Source organism: Seriola aureovittata, chromosome 23, assembly GCF_021018895.1.
Source record: "Seriola aureovittata isolate HTS-2021-v1 ecotype China chromosome 23, ASM2101889v1, whole genome shotgun sequence".
Lineage (NCBI taxonomy): Eukaryota > Metazoa > Chordata > Actinopteri > Carangiformes > Carangidae > Seriola > Seriola aureovittata.
The window spans coordinates 577,762-597,667 of record NC_079386.1 but is presented as its reverse complement, the minus strand read 5'-3'; the positions used below and the strand labels follow the sequence as shown (position 1 = coordinate 597,667).

The window sequence follows — 19,906 nt, the reverse complement described above, 5'->3', positions numbered from 1 at the left end:
ATTAAGGACACCCTGAACATATATTTGTGTCGTCCATCATCAAGAAAACAGTCTAACTAAAATACTGTTAATCAATGTCCTTGAACACAACCCTTTTCAGGTGACATTATAAGAACATACAGTTGACGCTGACTGACTCCAAACGCTGACAACACGTAGACACTCCCAGAATATATGAAGACGTGTTCCTGGAGACTCAGAGTTATATGGTGGAGATGAGTCATGGTGAAAAATGAATGACTATGAGTTTGTTTTGGATGTTATATGAAGATGGGACTGTGTAATGCAAACGGGTTCTTCCTTTAAATCTTGTAACTTCTTATTTTATGATGATAGAACTGGAGGCTTAAGATTTTTGTAGAGTTGAATCCAATCTAATATTAGATGAGGGGCAAGAGGATAATACCAGGCACTGCATAAGATTTTATACCAGATCTTCACTGACAGAAAGAGGGAAAAAGAAAGAAGTGTTTTTCAAATAAATGGCAGCTCCAACTTAATTACAGGTGCACTGGATCAGGTCCTTGTTATGAGACCTCAGTAGCTACAAACAGCTGGGAATATGAGGATAATTAGAATGAGCCAAAACCACAAGTTTAAAGAGGCTAAACATTCAGAGAAAAGTACGAGTCACCTCTTTCACATTACACATATTCATGTGATCCATTGTTAATATAAAAATATTGATAAGTGCAGTCTTAACTACAGTTTTCACCATTATTAAAACAGAACGTATGCTACCAGCTACAATACAAACTCTTTCAAAATAGATGAAAAGACCAAGATCAAAGAATAAGAACGAAAAAACAGTATGACATTAAACTGTAAAAGTGTCACAGAGTTCACATGAACTACAGCAACAAAAACTAAAGTCTGTAATCAGAAACAGATGAGTGAATATAACAGATGTGTTTTAGGAGGTTTTATTTTACAGCACATGATTTCAAAACAGTGAATTATTTAAAATCAGATCACATGGTTTCTGATGTAAGATATATATATATATTTCTGTCTGATTCTGCCATCAAAAAAAGATGCTGTAGCAACAGTCCAATCCCCAGAGTGACTCTAACTGCATTTATGTTTTTTTTTGTGTGTTGTGTTGTGTTTTGTCCACTTTGAGGCTGTAACCACAACACTGACAACTCTCTATGATCTATAACATAATATAGTAATAATAATAATAATATAACATACATATATATATTTAACATATAATATATAAGTGCAGTTTTTGGCCATAAAACCAAAACAAAGAGCTGCAAGAAGCTAAAATGCTCTGTAAAGCTGAGCGCAACTGTGTTGATGAATCTTTGTGGGTCTGTTTTAACACATTACAACAATAATCAATAGTGTCTAGCTCTAAAAAAAAACAACCTATGATATCAGCTACATATCAGGGTTATAAAAATCTATGAAAAGAATCCCGTCTAAGAATAACAAAGTCTGAATGGGATGAGACAAACGTTTAAGTGACTGGTTGCACCAGTTGAACTCAGAGTGTTTCGGAGTCAGCGTGTCCAGTCTAATTGGAATGAATAACTGGGCATGCTGATGGTTTACTGGCAGGGATCCTGAATCCTCTGTGTGTGTGTGTGTGTGTGTGTGTGTGTGTGTGTGTGTGGGGTGGGGTGGGGGGGGGGTGCTGTTGGTAGGCAAAAAATCTCCCCGTCACTCGCTGCCAGCGGCGTTCAATACTGTAGATAGTGAGAGGGAAACCAGAGATGACCCTGAGTTTAACCGGGTGAAACTCACTTCATAAATACTTTCTGTTTACCAGCTTTCTGTGATCACACCCAGTGACTTGACTGAGAACAGCCTGGTTTCATTCATTCATGACACTTGATCTCTAGATCTGATAGATTTATTTGGCAGATTGCAGTTTTTGGTATTATTTATTGTCAATCACTTGCAATCACCTTATAGACATAGCGGTTAGCTCGTTAGCTATGTGTGTTAGTATTAGTTAACTTCACCACTTTACAATAAGATCATAAATAAATGATTTATAAATAGTTCATAATGAGGTCATAAATAAACAATTATAAACAGGTTATAACATAGTTTTCATACACTGATGCGGGCTCACTTTTTGGCATGATCAAGTTATGCTTACTACTCATTAATCTTACTAATGAGTTACTAATGCCAAATACTGAGCCTGTATCATTGTATGAAAAGTGTTTCTAAGTGTTTATCTATGATTTATAAAGTGTTAACAACTGAATTAATAACCTAATCATAAACAACAATAATAAAAATAAATAATAATAATAGATAAATATTAAATATAATATCCTTTATAAGGATAGTCTTATTGTAAAGTGGTACCCTTCAGTCTTACACTGCATAGAAGCACATTTCTCTCTGGAAAAAAAAGCAGTCACTCTCTCTCTCTCTCTCTCTCTCTCTCTCTCTCTCTCTCTCTCTCTCTCAACATGCACCGATTTCTGGTTGTTAAACCTCACAATACTGCAGTTACGGGGCCATAGTCAAAAGAGTTTACAGTTAAATACATTATGGGCTTGATGACATATGACATAAAACAGTGCATGTTATAGCTTACAGTCTTTGTATTGTTTTACCTCCATGGTAAAATGTTATAATCTGTAACTTTTCCACAGTAAAATGTCTAAAAACAACTAGATCCATGTTCTATATGTTGTTGAGTTGTGTTCTTACATTTTCCCAAATGTTTCCATCAATTCTCAAACCAGAGAAATCTGCGATTTTAATCATTGTAACGTTCATTGCTCTCGTTCATTTCCTGAACCACTGACACTGAAGGAATCCAAACCGGGAGGAGCTGATGGTAATGGTGGTGAAGACAACAACCCCGATGACCCCACGCTATTTCATGATATCACCCACCGCTGTCTTTTCTTGCTATTTTGTTGTTTATTGTTACTGAGGGAGAAACCTAGAGGCAAAAGTTACAGACTGTGCATTTAAGTCTCAACCTGTTTTGCCTCTGAAGTTTGGATCTTTGTTTGACAAGCTTGTAAGTTTTGAACAGATTCACAATTAAAGCTATTTTAACTGCACCTCTCAGCCTTCCTGTTTGTCTGTGTTTAGGTCCAATTAATCTCATTCCTGACAAAAAGGGAAATAAATATTTTTAGCACAGTTGCACTGTAAATGTGGCTTAATTGTACAGCTTTTGTAAAGCAGTCTTGTGGAGGAGTCTTTCCAGACAGACTTTTAGGTCACATGCCTGATGACAGTCTGACTGTCTGCTGGTCCAAACACTATGAGAACCTCAGTTGTTGCTCCAAACATCCACAGGGGTTTTAGTTACTGTAAACCCAGTCGCACAAACAGGATATATTTAGTAGACTATTTTAGTGAGACGGCCTGGTGACTGCAGCTTCTTGAGGTGATACAGTTACTTGTGGAGTGCACATTAAAACAGCGGGTGGTCACTCATGTCAGGCCATTAGTCAAAAAGGATTAAGAAGGTGACATAAGTGGTTAACAAGGAGAATGCACTGATAAACACGCCCTTCCTGTAATAAGTGAAGTCCCTGTCAGAGTCCACAGTTTATCGCCATGACAGCAAACATAAATAAATGCATATCATAAACAAATATATGTCATATTCTGTTTTCAGCTGTGAGAAGTCATGAAGTAGCTTATAAAAAGTGTCTGTGTCTCCAGGCACATGAGAGACATCTTCTTTAGCAGCTAATAGAGACTCGTCCAGACACTGTCCTGTATCTCATGACTGTAATTAAAGGGCCAGTCCGCCGGTTTTACACATGAAGATCAGGTTACTCGTCAGGAGGAGACAGCTACGACTCAGCTGTGAAAACTGTTGTATCATATTCTCTGGTCCAGTATCCAAATATTAGACACAAACAGAAAATATGCATCGCAAACCAGAGACATCACCAAGTTGCCTCATGGGAAGTGTAGCACAGGAGGTGCCCCAGCATGATGGAAGTATGATTCTTAATCAGTGGAGTCCCTATGTAACACCAATGCAGGAAGTAGTGTGATGTTCATATACTACAGTACAAAGTGAGGGTGTGGAGATGAGGTTCACGTCCGCTCTATAGAGGGGCAGACAGTCCAACCAGTTTCAGCATGTTATCTACATACCCCAAGGTTTTATTTCAGACATGGAGGCAATTTGTATCTGACCTCTGGTGACCTTGAGAGGTCATTGACCTCAGCATTGCATGTTGCCAGCATGTATATCTTTGCCAAAATTGCATTTTTTGTTCTTGTGGATACTTATTTGCTGCTGTGGCCGTGTAACATCATTTTGCTTAGAGCACAATATTTGCCAGGGGACTGCAGACCCCAGTGTTTCCAGGCGTTAAGGTAGATATAGCTTGTCAAAAACACTGACAACTTCTGTGTGTTCTATGGAATTACATGACTAGCTAGCACATTAGCAAATATTCTTATCAAAAGCTAACATGCTAGTTTGGTCTGGACCACACTCAGGTCACATCTAAAATGAAAATAAACTTCATGGTTTATAGAAACACTGGGGAAAGTTTCATGCTTTAGTCATAAAATGCACAGTAACCTTCACATACAAGCTCATCTGCTGCACTACTAAAGCTAACAGTCTGTTAGTAGCTTTAAAGACGGAAATGTCTAATGGCAGATTCAGCACTTTTATGTGAATTGTTTGAGACTTCGGTGCCACCATGTGAAGAGGACGCTCATTGAAAAACTAATGAAGTTGATCCTTAGAGCGGCGATCTGAGGCACAAGCAAACAAAGGATTAGCCAAAGAATACTTAAATTACTGAGAGTTAGATGTAGTGTTTGAACTGTGGGAAAACTCTGAATTATCTGGTGAAGAGGAAAGGATCATGTCCCGGTGGCCTGAGGGTTGTTTTGGCCGTGAACAGTCAACTTGACCAGTGAAAATATAGCAAGTAAAGAACAGAGATTTTTAAAAACAAGGAATCATTGCTATTTTTATTATTGAATCGTCTTGTTGAACTAAAGTTAATATAAATATTTGAACTCACTTCTGAAGTTCTTCTTACAACAGGTGTCAGGTCTGGAGACTGTGCAGGTCTCCATCATGTGATGAACCAGAGGACGATCAGAGGGTGTAGTGACACAGTTTGTACAAACAGAAGGTTTGTTGTCATCAACCTGGAGGAAGTGTTTCATGAACTGTCATGGCTTCACTAACTTCACTGCTAAAGGAAAAAACGGAGGTTCATCAGTTTCTTTATCCCTGAGAAATTTTAGTTTTAGTTTTTAGTGACCTAAACTATTTTTATTTATTTATTTAGAAGCAGTTGTAGTGGTAATGTAGTTTATTGCTTATCTTTGTACCATTTGAGGTTTTTAAGTGATACTGAGCTGCTGAAATTTCAATCACTTACTTTCAGGTACTTTCAGTAGTTCAGTACTTTGGTTATTGACCAAATACCTGCAAAACTAATCACTGTTTAGTGCTGATAAGCATGTTAGCATATTAGCATGTTAGCATGCTAAACAAAGATGGTGGCAAACACTGCACCTACTTAACATCAGCATATTTGCCTTGTCCTTGTGAGCATGTTAGCGTGCCGATGTTAGCTCAGACCATAGTTAGCTCTGATCACTTCACACAGCTACTGGTTGTCATGTGCTAAACTGTTTTTTTTTTTTTAGATCAATTCGCCCAAAAATACAGTAGGAGCATAATTTGTAAGAGAAAAGGTTTATTGTGAAAAATATAAAACATTGTTCTCTGTTATAATACATTTAAAAATGTACCGGAGCCGTATGAACCTAAAATAAAATTTTAAAAACCTGACTTTGAAATAATAGTTTGACAAAATCATCTTAATTCAAACTCCACTTACCATCTTTTTCCAAAGCTTTCAACTGCATCTTGTGGCCAGAAGTTATATTATAATACATTATTTGGTTGTACATGAGATGATGTGCCCAAAGTTCGATCACATGACGGCAATTGAAACATCTCTAAGGCAACTGAGCGAATTCCAACAGCAGATCAACACCATGAGGTTTGGTTGAAAGTTGAACTACATAGTAAGTGGACAGTCAGTTCAAATGATTTAACCTATGAGATCATCCAAGTTCAAACAGTTACATGACTAGTCTGTTGAGGTGCCAGGCTCAGTGATAATCTTTAGTCTTCATCAACATACAGCTTTCTCCATCTGACCAGTTGCATGACTTCCATCACACGGCTTGTGAAGTGTGACTGTGCAGCCGTGGCAGAAAGGTCAGAGGCTGCAGGGTTCTCGAGTGCAGCGCAGCATTTGATACAGAAAATGAGCTGTAATGTCAGAGAGGATATGAGACTGAGACCTTAGAACCAGACTAATCTGTTTTCCATCTGTCTCTGGCTTTTCATCAGTGCAGACAGGGGGGCAAAGATAATAAAAGGTTTCATGTGTTCATATTTATCGTGAGCTCTCCTCGATTTCCTCCCTTAGACTGGAAATAAGAATTTGTCAGCCAGGACACAGCTACAGAGTGGAACTACACAGCCACTGTAAGTATGACACAACCCAGCAGAGGAATAAATGAAGCCTACGACTTCCTGTCGTCACTGTGAGGTCACAGGTTTAGTAACCTGTGTTCACCAGCTGTTCACCACACAACAGCCCACAGGCCCTGAACACATACACTGGAAAAATACATCCAGCATATAACTCTCTCTATGTTCATTAATGAGCTCCAGAGGTGTTGGTAGGTGTATTTTTGAAACTTTGGACTGAGTCAGCAGTTTGTGTTTCTCTGAGAGATCAACACAAAACCTAAGAAAACACATGCAAATAGACAAAAACATAAACACATTCAGAAAACATCTTCATCAGTTTGACAACACATTAGCTGCAAATACTCACAACACAACAGAAATGTTTCTAGGGGACACTAAAGAGGGATGAACCCGCTGGAAGGAATTTATTCTTCAGTGCTTTTAACTTCAGGTTGGTTCAGCAAACAGACAAATGTACTGTGTGTGAAATGCACATGAAAACGAACAGAGCTAGTGACACTGTCAATGTATTTTTAATATCTCACAATTTTATCATCTTAACTGAGGTGTAATCCACACTGTTCACCAGAGCAGGCATGCGATACTGCTCCTCTGTGGCCTGGCCTTCAGCCTCCCTGACCTTTGACCCAGCTCACTTTTTTCTGACACTCACATTGAGGTATATTCTAACAATGAATCCACACATGAATATTTACACTGTGTTCCGGCAGCAGCTGATACGAACAGTGTCAGACTCTTCACTGTGAGTTTTTGTTGCAGGAAATGATTTTCAAACAAGTTGAATCCGCAAGATGAATTTGTTCTTTGCACCACTAGAGGGCAGTGCACACTATTCCACTGAGAGCAGAGCCTCTAACTGTTATGTGTCAATGATGAAAAAACTTTTGTCTCTTATTTTCACTATGAAAACTCTATGAGGGCCCAGCTGTTCAAGGTTTCATGGTTACGAGAGGTCACATGTGAAAATCAAAAAATCTTTTTTGGAGTAATTTCAGTTTATTATTTAGATGTTTGTGTTTTTTGTTTTCTATTCATTATCATGAACACACACACTGTGTTTAATTCTGACTGTAGTCACACACTGTTTTTATGATTCCCTTTCACTTTCAACTTAAAGTAGATTTTGTAAGAATTCATGCTTTTCTGCTCAGGTCACCAAAAAGGTGGAACTTGTTTCTGCTGCTAACCCTAAAATTATAGACACGTAGTGTGTGTGTGTGTGTGTGTGTGTGTGTGTGTGTGTGTGTGTGTGTGTGTGTGTGTGTGTGTGTGCTGTAACTCTCCTGCTGCTCGCTCTCTCCTTTCTCTCCTGACTTCTGTGTTCTTGGCTGACAGCTCATGGGTTTTGTGGAGGGGGGTGCTGGGACTGATCTGATGTCAGTTCTCATACATGGAACCGTCCACTTCCTCCTCGCTGTTACAATTGGCCTGAGGAAACTCTGCCAAACACACACATTGCAGCATTCTTCTCTGCTTCCAGTTGTGAAGCAGGATGAAGTAAGAGGCGGGTCTGTGTTCTGCACAAAGACACAAACTTCAGCTGGAAAAATGATCCTCCTCAAACTCACACAGGGATTCTGAGCTGCAACAAAAGGACCAAAAGACGGAGAATGTGAGTGAGTATTTCAGAGTAACACAGCGGTGTGTGAGCTCTCACTGTGGAAGGAATGTTCTGTATTTTCAGGGTGTGTTGAGGAACGACAAGCGAGCCAGCTCTCCAGACACAAACAGCTAATTCAATATAAAAAGGCTTCTTATTACTCGTTATCTGCAGTCAGAAGTGGAAATCTAAATCCGTATCATCTGTACTGATGTCAAGAAACCTGAGAGGACGTCTCTGCAAATACTAAAAAGTAAAAGCAGAACCCTTTCATTTGTTTCATTCCACAGTTATTCAGTAAAAGATTGTAGAGCTTTATCACTTTATATCTCTGTATGTTTATACCTTACTCCAAGATAAGGAGGGTTTCATGCAGGACAATACATGTCCCAGCTGTTCTCAAGTGATCAGCAATTCAAAGCTCCTGCAGTAGTGGAACAAGTATTCAGAGCCACTGTAAGTCAAAGTAGCAAAACCTGCATGTATGTGTCAGAGTCCCACAGTGAAATGTTCTTAAAGCTGCACTGAGCAATATTTTTCAATAAACACTGGATCAAATGACTTATCTTATTCATATAGTGCCAAATCATAACAGACATTATCTTAAGGCTCTTTACAGAGTCAGGTCAAGACCTCGAATATCATAGAGAGAAACCCAAAGTTCCACCATGAGCAAGTGGAAAGGAAAACTCCCTTTAACGACTCAGGTGAACGTAGTGGAGATTTTACTGGTTAAAAAGACAGATGTTTTTCTCAGGAGCTGATGGAGAGTAAATACCGGACTGAAAATACATCAGGTCGACACCATCAGGAATCTAAATGAACAATATGTATTTGCTGGATGTGCAAATAAGCAACTGCTCGCTAACACAAATGCCATACCCTTTATTAAGTCATAATGTGTCAGATGTGTTTATGGTTTGTTCTGCTGCCCCCAGTGGACATGAATCAATGTGAATGCAGTGTTTAAAGAATGTGGATCCATTCTCCACCACAGGTTCTAACAGGGTTTCCTTAGGGAGGTTTTATAGTTGCCCGAGGGGGAAGCTCACGTTCTCTGAGAAGCTGCTGGTTAGACACACATTCTCTACTTGAATAAAAGTATCAGTATAATCAAAAGTCTGGCACACAAAATTGTACATTATACAGACGATCATACGTGATCATATACATATTTATTTGATTGGAAGATTTCAGATGTTGCAAGTGACCCCAGCCCTGAGGTCGGTTGCAACATATTAAAAATACATTAAATTTCACTAATTAACTTTGACTTTTTGTCTCATTAAGCACAGTATTCTGAAAACATGCACTGTTTTACAATAATATTATATTATTATTTTTGTAATATTTGTCAAACAGTTATTGAGTTTTGTTTTGTGTAGAACACTGAACCTACGTTCAGTCAAATATAGGCACAGTTTATGTTATTGCTTATGAACAGAACAGACGTATATATTATAAGAACACGAGAGACTAACAAAATCATTCACAAAATCATTTGTTTGTATTTTCTTATGCATTAAAGTGAGCAATTATTGTTGCATCTGTTTGGGACATAATTAGCAAAAGCATTGTTGTGTGGACCGTGTTGATCTGGCTGCTCAGGTCTCACTGAGCATGTGCAGAATTAGTGTCATCACTCTAGCATGTTTCTGATTGGAGGAATTGGATTTGTTGCAACCGCCCCTACCTTAAATGCATAATTAATTACAGTAGTTTCCATGTAATTAAATCTACTAAAAATAGTTCGAAGTGGATCAGTGTTGGCGGTCGTGCAGTAAACTTCTGAGGTTTTGACCTGTTGTAACAGGAAGAGCACAGACGTAACTAGCACCATCAACATTTACTGTAAGTGTTGCCATGACGCTGGTCATAATAACTGGTGTATGCAGTCCAGTGTAACGAGGAATGCAATGACCTCTACATTGGAGAAACGAAACAACCACTGCACAAACGCATGGCCCAACACAGGAGAGCTAACTCCTCAGGCTTGGACTCTGCTGTTCATTTACATCTCAAGGAGAAAGCCCACTCCTTTGAGGACAGCAATGTCCACATCCTAGACAGAGAGGACAGTTGGTTCGAAAGAGGAGTAAAAGAGGCCATCTATGTTAAAATAGAGAAACCATCCCTCAACAGGGGAGGAGGTCTCAGACACCACCTATCTCCAATTTACAATGCTGCCCTTTCATCCCTTCCCAGGAGACTCAACAATCTAGCCTCAAAGAATAACAACTGTTCACAAGTGGCGGGTGACTCCAACGACTGTCGTTATAACACAATAGAGCACTAACGAAGTCGAAACCAATTTTCCACCAACGACAGTCATGCAAACGATTGTCGTTGACACTTGGAGCACAAAAGGGAACCAGTGACATCATCATCCTCGTGAACGCCCACAAGAGGTTAAATACCTGGGTCTCCACACCAGAAAGTAGGACCAGTCCCAGCCTGGTCAGATGCGTACATGAACTGATGAAGCCTCTTGGGTGAGAGGTGAAACGTCTTCACAGACAAATAACCTAGTCCAGTTGTTTTTCGATTTAAAAAACTCCTTTAGGATACTATGACCTGGACAAATGAGAATATACACGGGTCATAATAACTGGTTACACTGTGAAACTTAAGGTGTTCAGAATGTGAAAGAGCCACACTGAATGATCGAAAACCTGATCTGTGAACTGTTTTCATTTGCAGGCTCAGCTTCAGGCTCGTCTACATTTTCTCATACAACCTCTTTCAGTTCTGTGGGCACACATGGATCCTGGCTAATACCATAGCCAGGTTCTTCACATTTGGTCAAGGTGAGCTTTATTAAGTTTCAGATAGAAGCCCAGTGGACAGAGCAGCTCTTTAAACAGATACAGGTTTTAACTCAGGAGAGTATGAGTAAGTGTGGGTGGACAATAACAAAGTAAATTTACTTTGGTTCTATACATAAGCACATCTTTCAGTATCTGTACTTTATTGATTATTATTTTTGTAAACTTGTGACTTTTACTCCACTACACTTAAAAACAAATAATGTACTTTTGACTCCACTACATTTCTATGAAGTAGTGAAGTACTCTTACTTTGAAGCAGAGCTTTTAACCAGTGGAATGAATTTTATTTTATTTTGAAAATGTGATAAACCATACGCTGTGTTCATCATAGGAAAAAAAAAAAGAAAAACATGTTTGAACCTGTCAGTGTCCTTATGATGGCGACGTCAGATAAAGATGAGGCAGAAGATTCTTTACTGATCTGAAGTCTGTGTTTGAAGATTTATAAAGAAAGAAAGATTCATTTAGTTTGAAATGTTTGCTGTGTTTACCACGACCAGAGTTCACCACTGACTAAAAATAGAAATATGAAAACACCAAAGGCTCCTTATGTTGATTCAGTTGTTTTTATGTCCATGTCTACAGTCTTTTTATTCTACATGTCAGTCAGTCAGTCAGTCAGTCAGTCAGTCAGTCAGAAGTCAATAGTTTGTTTCAGAGTCATTAGGTTCTGTAAACGTGGAACAATACAACAAAAATGTACTTTTGAATACTTCAGTATTTTAAAATCAAGTACTCCAATACTTTAACTCCAGTAAAAATGTGACTGAACAACCTTCGTATTAGAGTTTAACTAGGAGGATCCGTACTCTGACTCAAGTGATGGAGCTGTGTACTTTGTCCACCTCTGTGCGTAAAATGGCTTTGATCAATGATACCATGTGATTATTTGACATTGCAGATGCCTTAGCAGACACGTTCTACTCCGTCGGCTTCGTGATGAGTCTCTGCCAGCTGCTCTCCATCCTGGAGCTCTTCCATATCGCAGATGGGATTGAGAAAGCCAGACTCCTTCCTCGCTTCATTCAAGTGTGTAACCTCAGTGGAATGTCATTGTTAATCCTGTTATCTGATGTTTGATATAAAATTCTTCACATATCTGAAGCAGTGGGTAGATTGTGGATGTCGTTTTGCTCCTTCAGGTCGTGGAGAAGAACTTCCTGTTGATCATGGTCATCATGCTGGAAGAGGTCCAGAGTAAACCAGTTGTGTGTGTCCAGTTCTTCTTGTGGAACATTTTGGACCTCTTACGGTAAACACATCACTAACATCTCGTTTCATTTCATCCAGTCTGTTTGTGCTTTTTACGAAAGATGGCCACTTGACAATTTCAGCTCTTACAAGGACTTTCAATTTATTTCACACAACATTTTAACATGGGAGTCTATGGGGATTGACTCACTGTTGGAGTCAGACTCTAGTGGTCATTAGAGGAACTGCAGTTTTTAGCACCGCATCGTCAAACTAAGCGTTAAACTGGAGGTTGATTCTTGGTTCATCACTTCGAGCAACTTCTCTGATATTATACAGTGATCGAAGCCACTGAGGGTAAAACCTCTCCTGTTGGTAGCATGTAGCAATGGTAGCAAGTATGACACAGCATTGTTTGCAAAGGTTAAACTGAACATACATGAATAGCCAGGTACACGTAGGAATAGCAAAATAAATCATAGTTTTTATCATGAGTCTTTCGTCATGTTGCACCATCATGAATAAAAGGAGAAACCTGGAGTCTTTACATGTTTATCTACTGACTGAAAAAACTGAAAGTTAGTACTGTGCTCAACAGTTTGATGTGTGCTCTGTGATAGGTACCCACATGAGCTGCTGCGTGTAATGGATACACCCTCCATCACCATGCTGTGGACTCGCTACACACTCTGGATCCCCTTATACATCCTGTCAGTCGCCACTGAAGGTGAACAGTTTACTACTACGCTCAACAATAAGAGCTGTACTATACTTGAATGTATTAAAGACTGGTGTTGTGTAAGGGAAGTTAGTGTGTATACAGGAAATGAATTGACAAAGCAGAGCCGATGATAAAATTTCAGGAAGTGTGTGAGGAAAGCACATTCCAGTTCAGTGTGTGTGTGATAGAAAGAGAGAGGGAGAGAGAGAGAGGACACAAACTGCTGTTCACTGCAGCCAAACAAACTATTAAAGGGACACAGGCTAAGACTGTTCAAAACACCAGCCAACAGTTAGTCATAGCAGGAAATGGTCTTTATTAGGCTTGGACCAATATTCGATAATATGGGATATACCGATATTACCCACCATATGTGATATTTTTCATATAACTTTTTTATATTATATATTACATGTTATATATTATAAAACTAGAATCACCACCTTGTGTTTGTGTCCTCCACCAACCAGCCAAGTTACAGGAAATATGGTCACAGTCTCTCCTTCCTGAGTTACAGTGTTGAATAATGTCCAGAAGTGTTTTCACAGAACATTATGATGTCAGAGGGGAGGTGACCTTTGGTCTTTTGGATATTTTATCCTTATAGACATTTGAGTTAAATTGTGTCATAATTAGTGTATGAATTTGTTGAGTTATGGCCAAAAACCGTGTTTTGTGAGGTCACAGACACATTTGACCACCAAAATCCTATCAGTTCATCTTTGAGTCCAAATGAATGTTTGTGCTGAATTTGAAGAAAATCCCTCAAGGCATCAATGAAATATCACATTCACAAGGTCAGAACCGTGTCTCCTGAGGTCACTGCAACCTTGACCTTTGACAACCAAAATCACTGCATCCCTGAGTCTTAGGAAATGTTTGTGCTAAATATGAAGAAGTTCTGTCAAAGTGTTATTGAGATATTGTGTTAATGAGAATGGGACGGACAGACGTATGTACAGTATGTACGGATGGACAACCTGAAAACATAACACCCCCCTCTGTGGCTGTCACTGACATGGAGGCATAACAACACCTGAAACATAAAAGACAATAATATAATTATAGTATAATAGAGTTGTGCGCTGCGATAATATCGTATACTGTATATATTGTGATATTTGGGCATGTCTGTATGGAGGTATTAAAATTTTGGATACCACCCAAACCTTGTCTTTATTGGACCATAGCAGGTTGATTTTTAAAACAGCAGGTTCTCACAACTTATTAGTATTAAAAAGTTGAATGTGATTTATTTCTGCTGACTATAATTGTTTTTGTTTTTTGGTCTTATTCAGGCGTCACTCTGTACCAGGCCCTGCCGTATATTGAGCCAGCTGCACTAAACTCAACACACATTCACCCCCCTGTATTCCTGATGGTCTACCTGCCTGTTCTTGCTCTTGGTAAGATTATAGTTATCCAGTGTTCTGACTGCACTGTGTTTAAGAGACATGGACTACAGTGGTGGAGGCGTGTTGCTTCAGACGCCTGTTAGACACTGAAGTATAAACCCAGAGGTCCAGTATGAGTAACAAGTGAATGCATTTAAAGGCTCATCAGATGGCAAATCACTGTTTGTAACACTATAGGATTTTAGAAGTCTAGAAAGTTATCATGACAGAAATTATTTTATCTTTTGTTGTGCTAAAAGAACAGTCAGGAGCAGTGAGTGTGTGCAACCTCCTGAAGTGTTGTTATCAGGGTGAGGTTGCCAGGTTTCATACCATCAGCCTGTGGAGACCAAAAGCAAAAGCAAAACTGACCATACCTGGCAACCAGTTTTAAGGCAGGAGAGGTTGCAAAGAACTACAGCGTGAGTATTCCCTACAAGCACAGGCAGACACAAGCGTTTTTCTTGCTACTGATGTATTTGATTCAAATCCACCGTGGAAACGAAAGCAGGTTAGGTCAAAATAAACAATCAATGACATTTTACCAGTAAAATAAGGCAAAACAAAGAAATACCTCATGGGCTGCATGCTAGGTTAAAGGGAATAAGCCTTCATGTCTGGTCTTCCTTGTTGTACTGACATTCATGGTCCCTGAGGGATGAATCCTAATGATTTTAGTGATACTGTGACTTTCTATCTACTGCCACCACCAGCTCAAAACTTCAGTTTGTTCAGTTTGTTTGGTTCATGGCCAAATACCTGCAAACCTAATATTCCCATCAGCCTCAGCTGTACTGTGTTTTGTGCTAATTAGCAAATGTTAGCATGCTAACCAATTTTATTAATTTACTGAACAGTGTAAACATTAGACCTATGAAATATGAGCATGTTAGCATTGTCGTTGTATGTTAGCGTGCTACTGTTAGCATGTATCTCAAAGTACTGCTGTGTTAAGTGCAGCCAGTTAACAGAGCTATGAGTCTGCAGCATGGCTACAGAATAGTGTTGTTGGTGTTAAAAGAACAAGATAAAACATGTTAATCAGTCAGCTGTGGCGATGTTGTTAGGCATCTGAACTTTGGACTAGTTTCAAATATTTATGCTAAGCTAACCATATCCTGACTCCACCTCTAACGGTGATTTGAAATTGATACCAATCTACTCATCTCACTCTTTTAAACTAAACTTTAACATGGGAGTCTATGGGGACTGACTCACTGTTGGAGCCAGACTCTAGTGGTCATTAGAGGAACTGCAGCCTTTTGCACTTAAGTGTTGGCTTCAGGTTTCAGCCTGGAGGTTGATGCTTGGTCCTGACTTGACTAAGGAGATTAAAGAGTTTAAGGGTGTAGTCATACAGGAGACTGGTTTGTCCCACCTGCCTGAAATTAGACTGAGTTGTGGTTTACCATACTTCGACTTGTAGCAACCTAAAGAGACTAGACACATGTGACTGCCAAACACTTTACTACCAAACCTACCATCTCAGACTATTTCATTTTTACTTGATGAACCACAGCTATTGTTTCCAGCTGTGTTTATATATGTATGGAATATTTGCACAGACAGTTCTTTAACAGCCATTCTCTTGCAGTTGTTAGATCTGTGTCATAAATACAAAATTACCATATTGACACTATTTTGTTTTTGCCAACTCTCTAACGGCAGTGTTGTCCTTTCAGGAGCCTCTGTGACAATCTGGCAGCTGCTGAAGGAGAGACAACAACACCTGGAGAAATGGAAGAAGAAGATGAAAAGGAAATAAGAACTAAATGGTTGGACCATTTAAGTCTTTCTGTAACATCTTCCTGGAACTTCCTGGAAAGTCTGTTACTTTTTTTTTAAATTCAGTGAGTTTGATTTGTTAAATGTGTATTTAAGAAAACCCAGAAGCCACAAAATGAAATCAGACCATTCAAAATTTTCTGTTACACTTTTAATAGAAATACTATTTGACAGAGCACATTCCTGTTAACATCAGCGTCATGTATGACTGAAGCAGAGCGACGGCAGCGGTGCAGTTTTTCTATTTGAAAGTCTGTGGAGCTGCAGCATTCAGAGACATCACTGTCTCCACATCCGACAGGCTCAGGAAGGAGAGGTCCAGCTCGTGTGTTACAGCTCCAGCATTGTTTTGGTCGTGAAGACCCTCAGTATGCATCGCCGTGGTTACGATACAATTACCAGCCGTAAGCTCTGGTCCACACAGCTTTCTTCTTGAACTCGGCGGAGGACTTCAGGGCCAACAGAGCAGCTGAAACAACAACACAGGCACCATCAGATAAGCCACTCGTTTGTACCAACAGTGTGTTTGTTGCTTTTGTGAATGTGTGACGTACTTGTAAGAGGAAGGACATCGTGTGTGTTTCAGGAGTTTTCAGTTGTGTTTACATTCAGTACTCACCATAAGCCATTGTGTGTATCCTGGAGGCCTAACACACGTGACTGCAATACCTCCCGCATAAAGGTTTCTTAAGTAAAATTTTAGTCTCATTTTCATCATGAATTTGAATTCAGCAGCAGCTGTTGTTCAGTGGAACAGACACTATAACTGTTGACTTGTCTGTCTGTCTGTCTGTCTGTCTGGTTTGCTAAACATCACAGTGTCCAACACTCCTATGTTTGCGTGTCAATACTTCAGAGCAGCTTTACATTTTAAACTACTGCTATGTCTGAGCAGTGTGTATTGTATTTGTATGTATTTGTATGAGTTGCTGCATTTGCGATCTTCACCTTTGGCTGTGCTGGTGGTCGCAGTCGACACACTCTGGCCAGGAGCTTCTGTGATGCTGAGAAGCCAGTCTATGAACTGAGACACACACACACATTACATTCTGTCATTGTCTTGTCTAAAACCGAAAAACTTTCCCAAAAAAATAAAAATCAAATAAATGAAAAATGTGTCAATCGTCATTCAGCTGTGGCCCCGTGTGCCTAAGGTGGGGCCCCGCACTCTGCCCTCATTGGAATGAAGCTGCAGAAACACTGACCTTCTGTGTCTGGCTGCTCCAGGGCTCTTTGCCCAGAAGCAGAGCCAGGCTGTGGGGCATTCCCAGCAGACACTGTGGCAGGGCATGGTCAGCGAGTGACTCCTCTCCGTAGAGACTGTGTTGCAGAGCTCGAGGCTTGGAGCCCTGTTGCCATGGAAACCACTGGGCCCGGATGCCATAGAGGAGTGGCATGAAGTGGTCCCCCCAGGAAACTACAGCAGCAGCAAAGACCTGGAACAGGAAGTCTGTGGCCTGCAGAAAAAATAAGGGAAATCGATTCTCAACTGGAGAGGTGTTCAATTACGTACTTTACATCAGGATTACTGACTTTCATGGCATTAAAGGGTTGTAAAAGTTTACAAAAAAAAATGAATATGTTGCCAGCAGTTCAACAACAAAACATTTTCTACTCTGTACATGATTGTTTGATACTCAGCTCATTTTTAAATTACTTTAATTTTAAATTATAAAACTTACCAAAGCCCTAAAAGGCTAGTGAAAACATTGTGCAGGTTCATGTTCCCTAGTTTTTCTTTTTTGTTTTTTTTACATCTGTATAAACAACACCCCAAGGACAAGTGATTTTTTTTCTGGGAAGACAGAAAGAAAAAATGTATTTATATATATATATATATATATTTTAAACCTTGCCTCTCTGGGGTTGTTTTCTCATTACTTGCCTCTTATGAGTGGTTTATACAGCTAAAAAAAACACTTAAAAAACAAACAAAGCCAAAATATTTTTCCTTTCAGGACTTGTTTTCATAGATGAAAAAAACAAAAACTTAGAAAACTGAAAAAAAAGTAAAAAAAAAACCAAACTTTATTTTTTCTTTCGCTAGCCGCTCTTGGGTTGTTTTCACTGATAAAACATGGAACGTTATTCCCAGAAAAAAAAAAATTCACTTGCCTCTCAGGGTTTCTGTAAAAACCTGTTTTCACATTTAACTTGTGCTAGAGGACACACCCAGCGAGACTGCAGCAGCATTCCCAACCATCTCAGACAAGTTATTCCACCTGAGGAGCCTTTAACTCCAAACTACAGACTGAAACCCGGAGCTCTCAACATATCATCTGTGGCGTGTGACGACAACACTCTCACTGCTGTGGAAACACCACACACAGGCGCACACGGCTCAGGAACATACCAGTTTTGTGTCTCCACATGTGACAGACGTTGCGCCGTAGGCAACATTTCGAATGTGGCCCATCAGCTCCAGGAGCCACTCCATCCGTCTGGAGATGCCTGTGACACACAACGTACAAACAAATCAACAGATCAATCATTAAAACCTAATGTGTGGAATTATAGGCCACATCAAAAGCTCCAGTGTGATGAACAGCAGAGTAGTATTATCATTTGAAAGCTTAATGGGCTTTTCTCATATCATGTGAAAGCAGCAGGAGAAGTTGTTCTCTGACCCGTGTTGGAACTGGTTGCCAAGCGACACTGATAAAACGTTTGGAGGAGAATCCAGCCGACTCTGCGGCTTGGCCAACCACGAAGCACACCAGCGATGATGTCATTGAGACCAAGGAGGGGAACTCTGCCCTGGGAAGTCAGGTAAGCCAGGATGAAGCACGTCTTCTCCATCTGAATCTAAAAGAATAAACTTGAATTATCCTCCAAGAATTTAAATGGGCTTTTGATTGATTAAAACACATTATACTAAACATTAAACATCCTGGGACACAAATGGATCCAAGTGGGTGGATGCAAAGATTCATCGCGCACCAGTGATGAATCACTTTTCAGAAAAGAGTCATTTGCAGTCTATGTGGTCTTCGGAGGCCACGCCCTCGTCCTCCGAAGGATCCGGCCTCTGAAATGGGACACTGATCGTCTCTACATAATTATCTTAAGCATGTAGCTAGATTCAATTTAATGTATAGTTGTACCAAATTTGCAGCTGTATTTTTTCACTTGTAGGTTTTTAAGTCCAGCTGTTGACATCTAAACTGAACAGATTTTCAGTTCATTCTACAAACACAATCATTTTAAAGATGATGTAATCATAAAAATGTACAAATGATGGCTTTAAGTTAGTTAGAGTGTGTGAGATTGAAGTTGAAACGTCTTAATGATGCTGAAGCGATTTCACTTCTGCTGCAGTTTTTTTTTTAATTTGACAGGAAGTGTTCAGAAATTGTTTTAGAAATATGTTGGAAAATGCAGTTGTTGATTTCTCTCTCAGATTGAGATGATAGATATCCATCCATCTTATGTTTGTGTGTAAAGTAGAATCAGGCTGTGGTTAGCCTGGCTTAGCATAAAGACAGGCAGCAGGAGAAACCCAACACTGTACCTTAGTAACTCGAGCGATCCGATCGATCTCTGTATCAGACATCTCAGACAGACATCTGGCCACTCCTGTGTACAAATCCACTTCATCATCCTATAACAAATGAATTTTGCAATACAAAAAGAAAAATATAACAGAGCATTGTTAGATGGTCGGCCTGGTACAACTACAGATGATTGAGTAACATTTTTTTTAAATAGCAATGACCTAGAAAAGGTTTAAGTTAAAAACTGCACATAATTGAATTGTTTGATGTTATATGGGAGAAGCAGCTTTTCACAGCTGAAGCACTAAAAGACTGAAGCAGTTGCTGAAGTTTCAGCTGAATTAAAGCTCCATACATCCTGTGTGGTATTTGAAGTGTTGATCCATAAGAAGATATATTTGTG

At 39.5% G+C, this 19,906-nt stretch overlaps 2 protein-coding genes across 5 annotated transcripts in view; one reads left to right on the top strand and one right to left on the bottom strand.

Moving 5' to 3' along the window:
* The first annotated feature begins 7,847 nt into the window (after window positions 1–7,847).
* Window positions 7,848–16,045, top strand: hacd4 (3-hydroxyacyl-CoA dehydratase 4). 2 transcript variants are annotated; one of them, XM_056369741.1, is made up of 7 exons: window positions 7,848–8,102; window positions 10,791–10,897; window positions 11,820–11,947; window positions 12,061–12,170; window positions 12,730–12,836; window positions 14,129–14,236; window positions 15,907–16,045. In XM_056369741.1, coding segments are annotated over exons 1-7 (645 nt in total). In that variant the 5' UTR covers window positions 7,848–8,100; the 3' UTR covers window positions 15,990–16,045. The 2 variants fall into 2 exon arrangements, with proteins under 2 accessions (XP_056225716.1, XP_056225717.1); XM_056369742.1 differs by having other exon boundaries at window positions 7,848–8,106.
* Window positions 16,046–16,143: 98 nt separating this feature from the next.
* The window catches only part of focad (focadhesin), a 53,744-nt gene continuing 49,981 nt past the window's right edge, over window positions 16,144–19,906 (bottom strand). For 2 of the 3 annotated variants that reach the window (XM_056369735.1, XM_056369736.1), the window contains exons 39-43: window positions 19,521–19,610; window positions 18,637–18,814; window positions 18,363–18,460; window positions 17,215–17,466; window positions 16,144–17,033 (exon numbers count right to left, since the gene is read on the bottom strand). In XM_056369735.1, the coding sequence (XP_056225710.1) occupies window positions 16,854–17,033; window positions 17,215–17,466; window positions 18,363–18,460; window positions 18,637–18,814; window positions 19,521–19,610 (798 nt within the window). In that variant the 3' untranslated portion in view covers window positions 16,144–16,853. The remainder of the gene's footprint in view (window positions 17,034–17,214; window positions 17,467–18,362; window positions 18,461–18,636; window positions 18,815–19,520; window positions 19,611–19,906) is intronic. The other variant, XM_056369737.1, reaches the window with a different exon arrangement.